The sequence below is a fragment of the Prionailurus bengalensis genome, chromosome D2 (genome assembly GCF_016509475.1).
Source record: "Prionailurus bengalensis isolate Pbe53 chromosome D2, Fcat_Pben_1.1_paternal_pri, whole genome shotgun sequence".
In the NCBI taxonomy this organism is placed as follows: domain Eukaryota; kingdom Metazoa; phylum Chordata; class Mammalia; order Carnivora; family Felidae; genus Prionailurus; species Prionailurus bengalensis.
The window spans coordinates 46,120,071-46,126,354 of NC_057351.1; the positions used below are offsets into that span (position 1 = coordinate 46,120,071).

Consider the following 6,284-nt stretch of genomic DNA (forward strand, 5'->3'; position numbering starts at 1 on the left):
AGAGTATCGTTCAGCTAAGAAGGAACAAACCACTGATACACACAAGAACATGAATGAACCTCAAAAACCTTATGCTAAGTGAAGGAATCCTCATGCAGAAGACCACATAATATAGAATTCCATTTCCATAAAGTGTCTCAAAAAGGCAAATTTATAAAGACAAAAGGCAGAGCAATGGTTCCCTTGGGCTGGGGCAGGAGTAAGGATTATTTGCAAATGTGCCCAAGGGAACTTTTTTGGGTGACAAAGATGTCCCAAAATTCGGTCATGGTGATGATTGTACAACTCTACAAATATACTAAAAATCATTGAATTGTATACTTAGAATGGGTGAATTTTATCCTATGCAACCTACCCCTCCATAACGCTGTTAAATGCACAAACATATGAGATAGTAACAAATGATGTGAAGAAAAATAATGCAGGTAAGAAGAAGAGGAATGTCGGGGTGGGTGGCAAATAGTGCGGTCATTACTGCCGTTAGCCAAATACTGCCCATTCGCCCTTCTAGGTACGTCGTAGTACTATATTTCCTGGGACTCTTTATGGGTAGTTGGACAATGAGTTGACAATGAGTGTGGCATGCAGGACTTCCAGACCAAGGATTTTATTGCTGGCCTGAGACTTTTCTAGAGCTCAGTCGCTCTCTTTACCCCCTGGGCTGGCCACCTGCACCACGTGAGATCATTGTCTCATCAGCCTGGATCTTTGAGTCACTGTGATGGTCAGGCGACCCATGACTCAGTTACTGAATATCCTATCCTATCGGGACACAGACAGGTGGTCAGTTGAAGCCTTGAAAGAAGATGGCATTTGGGTCAAAGTCTGAAGGAGGTCAGTGTGTAAGTCACGTGGATGCCTGGGGGGAGGGGCACTTCAGAGAGAGGGCAGAGCACATGCAAAAACCTGGCACATCTGAGGAGTAGCAAGGAAGCCAGTATTGCTGGTTCCTAGCAAGTGGGGGACATGGGAGATGAAGTGATGGGTAATGGTGAGTCAGATGGAGTGCTGACACGGGAATCCACTGGGATGAGCTCAGCGAGTGACACTCATCAGATTTAGGCTTTAAGAGCCCCATTCCAGCTGCAGTATTAAGAAGAGACGGATGGGGGCGCCTGGATGGCTCAGTGGGTTGAGTGTCCAACTTCGGCTCAGGTCATGATCTCAAGGTCTGTAAGTTTGAGCCCCGCGTCCGGCTCTGTGCTGACAGCTCAGAGCCTGGAGCCTGCTTCGGATTCTGTGTCTCCCTCTCTCTCCGCCCCTTCCCCGCTCAACTCTGTCTCTCTCTGTCTATCAAAAACAAATAAACATTAAAAAACAAATTTTAGGGGCGCCTGGGTGGCGCAGTCGGTTAAGCGTCCGACTTCAGCCAGGTCACGATCTCGCGGTCCGTGAGTTCGAGCCCCGCGTCGGGCTCTGGGCTGATGGCTCAGAGCCTGGAGCCTGTTTCCGATTCTTGTCTCCCTCTCTCTCTGCCCCTCCCCTGTTCATGCTCTGTCTCTCTCTGTCCCAAAAATAAATAAACGTTGAAAAAAAAAAAAACAAATTTTAAGAAGAGACGGATGGGCTTCCGTGGTCAGGAAGACCAGTAAGGACGTCTTTGTAAGAATCTAGGTGACAGCTGACTTCATACCCTGCTGCCACATCAGTCTTCCTATAAATAATTCTTCTTCTCCTGTTTTTTTTTTTAATTTTTTTTCAACGTTTTTTTAATTTATTTTTGGGACAGAGAGAGACAGAGCATGAATGGGGGAGGGGCAGAGAGAGAGGGAGACACAGAATCGGAAACAGGCTCCAGGCTCCGAGCCATCAGCCCAGAGCCCGACGTGGGGCTCGAACCCACGGACCGCGAGATCGTGACCTGGCTGAAGTCGGACGCTTAACCGACTGCGCCACCCAGGCGCCCCTTTCTTCTCCTGTTTTATTGGGATATAATTGGCACCCAGCACTGTATGGGTTTAAGGTGTACAACAAAACAGTTTGATTTACATCTATTGTGAAATGATCACTGCCATTTAGTTAACACCCACCATCTCATACAGCTACAAAAAGAGAAAATCATTCCTTATGATGATAACTCTTAGGCTCTACTCTCTTAACTTCTAAATATATCACTACAGTCATCACATTGTACATTCCAGCCCTCTTGTTTACTACCTGTTTATCTTATAACTGGAAATTTGTACGTTTTGACCACTTTCTCCCAATTACCCTTCCCCCACCGGCCCCACCTCCAGTAACCACAGATCCGATCTATTTTTCTTTGTTTTTGAAATTGCAAGTATAGTGACATATAATATTGTACATTTCAGGTGTCCTATAATTCTGATCCAAAGAGTCCTACGCTTACAACCTTCAATAGCTCCCTCTTGCCCATGAAAAAGAGTCTGACATAGTATGAAGCTATTTCTCCTCCACTGCTTCCCTCCCTATGATTTCAGTTCCCCTCTCTGAGTCTCCTATTCTCCCAGTGCACACTCTTGCCTCCCCATCTGGGTTCTTGTGGTTTCCTCACGTCCCCACCATCCACAGCAGGGAGGGGAGAGGTGATGTTTCAGAGAAAGACCAAGTGAGCAAAGCCCGAGTTGGGAGGACGCTGGAGAGGGTTGTGATGGACGATGGCCAGTCTAAGCTGCTCCCTGATCTTGGTCCTGAAGGTTAGCTTGTGGGCCAAGGAGCTGGGATCCTGAAGGGATGACCAGACTCAGAGCAGCCTTCCCTTTCCTTCTGGACTCTCTGGCTCAGCATGGGCAGAGGTTATCATCTTTCTGCCCACCGTGATTTGGACCCGCCATGGGGAGGAACCAGGGGGGTCAGCTAACTGGGGGAATCCAGTAGTCCATGGGACAGAACTAGGCAGACCAGTGGGCAGCAGTGTGGGAAGCTGGGGAGCAAAGAGGCTGCAGGTGGTGAGAACGGGCAGGGTCATGCCACAGGAAACATTTACAAGTGGCGGAGCCGAGGGCGGTACTTATGGCTGGGTGACAGGTCTCCCCAAGTGGGAGACAATGTACTGGCTGGCCTCTGGTTTCCTGGTATATGGCAGGTCCTTGACCTGACAAAACTCTGGGCAGAGTGAAGAAATGTACAGCAGCACAACTTTACCCCGAAGGATCTTCCATTTGCCCCCCAGTCTCCCAATTTAATTTCAGTTAAAAGCAAGCTCCCGCTCCCAAATGGGCTCCTCCAGAATCTATGGTGAGAGAGAGAGGAGAGAGAAGGGGGAGAGTCAGAGAGAGAGACAGAGAGACAGAGAGAGACAGAAAGAGAAACAGAAAGGGAGAGAGACAGAAGGGTGGACCCAGAGAGACCAAGGATGAGAAGAAACTGCTTCCTCTGTACTGCCCAACTTTCCTCTTTTTCAGAAGCCTTCTACGGAACAGCATGGCTGGCCCGTTTTTTACAAAGCTGCCGAGCTGTTGGTGGCCACATAATGATTTTAAAATTAAGTCTAAAGGAATGAAGTACTGATATGTGTTCCCATGTGATCCATCTCAAAAACATCACTCTAGACACAAAAGGACACATGTTCTATGATTGCATTTATATGAAATATCCAGAATTGGGAAGTCCTAGAGATAGAGAGTGGATCAATGGTTGCCAGGGCTGGGGGAGGTGGGGAGCCTCTGCTTAGCTGGTATGGGGTTTTCTTTTTGGGTGGTGAAAATGCTTTGGAACTGGAGAGAGGTGAAAGCTGCACAACGTTGTGAATGTGTGAATCACCACTGAATTAACTGTTCGGTTTAAAATGGTTAATTTTGTTGTGTGAATTTCACTGCCATTAAAAATTTAGTTCTATCAGCTTCTTTAAATTCAGGTATCTCGTGCAATATCTCATTTTTTCCCCCCAAAGAATTATCATCTCTACTCTGAAGCTGGGGGGTGCGTATCTGCTATGCGGTGAAAATCTGGTGGCCAGAACCTTCCACAAAAAGCAAGTGACTTTTCCTTTCTAATCAGATGATGCTATAAACCCAGCTGAGAGGAAAGTACCTGGAGATTTTACAGCCCCCTAATGCGTTAGAACCAAACAGAATGAAGGGCTAATTTCAGCTGTTTCCCACCCCTATTGTAGAAAGGGAGACAGACGCAGGATGTTAAACATTATGAGAAGTGTCCCGTAGCACGCGTCCAGCCCAGAGTCAGATGCAGGCGACCTGGCTTTGTGACCACAGAGCTTGACTCCTCATCCCTACAAATATCCACTCAGACCCCAGCAAGGGCTGCTGTGTACGGTCTGAGGCCTCCCAAGCTTCGGTCTGGTGGTTCCTTGGCCCTGGCTGCTTATGAGTTTCACCTGGGAATTAAAAAATACGCTGATGTCTGGAACCCACTCCAGACCAGTCTCCGAGTATTTAAAAATACCTGTGGATTTTTAAAAGCTCCTTCATGAGTCTAACGTACAGCAAGGTTGAAGACCACTGTCTGCATTTCTGCCTCTAGTATCTGGGATTTCAAGCATCATCTGATGAAGGTGTCCAGGTCTAGGGAACATGGAACACCATTGCACAGAGACCCAACAAGCACCCGCGTGATCCCCCCAAGAAGCATCTGCACGACCACCCACACGGCACCTGCATGTGACCTCCCCCCCCCCTGAGGGTTGTTTCACTTGGCCTAAGTCACCTCCTGCCACTTTAATGGGGGCTACTGAACCATCTCATCGTTTCTGAATTAACTGCTTGGCTGGACTGCTTCCAAGCAGGATGCACAGCTTTCCCTGTGAAGGACCTGCCTCTTGCCCCCTCCGTCTTTGGGCACCATGGTCCTTACAGACTCTGAATGTCATCAGAGCTTTGAGTCACTGGAGTCAAATCCCTGCAACAATCATGGTCATGTTGAAGGCTCTGTGTTTCAGGCAGACACAGAACAGCTCCCAAGTTCAGGGGTGAGGGCTGTGCCATCAGCCGGTGTCCAACACTCGATCACAGATGCTCCTAGATACTTGCAGCCCACGAGGCCAAGACAGCTCCTCGAGTGACCCCATCTCTCAGCCTCAAGTGACCCCTATCTCTCAAACATGAAGCCCAGAGCAAAGGTAATGATACTCCACATAGAATAGAATAAAATTCTTACCGAAATATCTGGCTGCAAATGTTCTTTTGCTGGAAGCTGTCGGCAGCATAATGAAGCTGGCAGTCTATGTGCAAATTTCTTGTATATCCTTTTTATAAAGAACCAACCACATCCTCAAGCAGACAAGCTAATTCCTGTTTTCCAGTAACAGGAGATCAGCATCTATAGAAAAGAAATATATTTAGAATGCCCTTTATCTGGTGTTTTCTTGGATTTCCAACAAGAACCCTGGCTGTGAGGAATTAGTCCCTTAAATACGAGTGTACCCAGGGATCTTGGAATGGCCTTGGGCAAGTCACGGGACCTTGTGGGTGTTAGTTCCTCAAGTCTGTAAAATGGGAACAATAATGACAACTACCCCTCAGGGCAAGCGGAGCATCAACAAGATGATGGCAGTAAAATAGCAAAGCCCTTCACACGTCAGATGCTTTGCTCGATCTTTTCCATCAGCTGACCTGGATTCAAAAGGAGCTGTGTTTTTTCACGCAGCCTAGAAAATGCTACAAACAGCAACCTGCAGGTACGCAGTGTGGCTCTCATCTGGTGCGCACCACAGTCCTGCTCGTGGGGAGACTGAGGACGTGGTCCTCGTGCCCAGTCGGAGAGACAAACCCCCAAAGCACCCAGTGGCAGATCCTCAGCTCTGTGCTTTTGTTCAGTTTTTGTTCAGCAGCATCACTGCACGGTTTACGTTTGTGGAAAATCGAAAAGAAAATCCCAGTGACAAAACAGCCAAGTGACATTCAGGCAGCCATCGACATCACTGACACAGTGGTCTTGGCCATCTCAGGGAAAGGCAGTTCCAAGGGGCTATGTGATCCCATTTAAATACATACGGAGTTTATTCTCCATATTTATGAGGGTTGCTGGAGGGGTTGTGGGAGGGGGAATGGGCTAAATGGGCAAGGGGCACTAAGGAATCTACTCCTGAAATCATTATTGCACTATATGCCAACTAATTTGGATGCCAATTTTAAAAAATAAATAAATAAAATGAAATACATATGGAGTTTACAGGGACGAGGAGCAACCCCTAGAAGGACAGCTACCAGAATGTTCTTCCTAATCCCCTTCTTGTCTCCTTTGCTCTCCTGCCTCTGCAGGGTTGCGCTTGTATCGTGTTTGTGATCACAGAACCAATCCCTGTCATGCAGATAAAACAAGCGTGGCCCGCATTCATTGTGGGCAGATCCCTTCCACCCGCAGGA

General features: G+C 47.7%; 1 protein-coding gene across 3 annotated transcripts in view; it reads right to left on the reverse strand.

Moving 5' to 3' along the window:
- Positions 1 to 5,233, reverse strand: part of ARHGAP22 (Rho GTPase activating protein 22) — a 171,290-nt gene extending 166,057 nt beyond the window's left edge. For all 3 annotated transcript variants that reach the window (XM_043596812.1, XM_043596814.1, XM_043596810.1), the window contains exon 1: positions 5,077 to 5,233. In XM_043596812.1, the coding sequence (XP_043452747.1) occupies positions 5,077 to 5,125 (49 nt within the window). In that variant the 5' untranslated portion in view covers positions 5,126 to 5,233. The remainder of the gene's footprint in view (positions 1 to 5,076) is intronic.
- Positions 5,234 to 6,284: the final 1,051 nt, after the last annotated feature.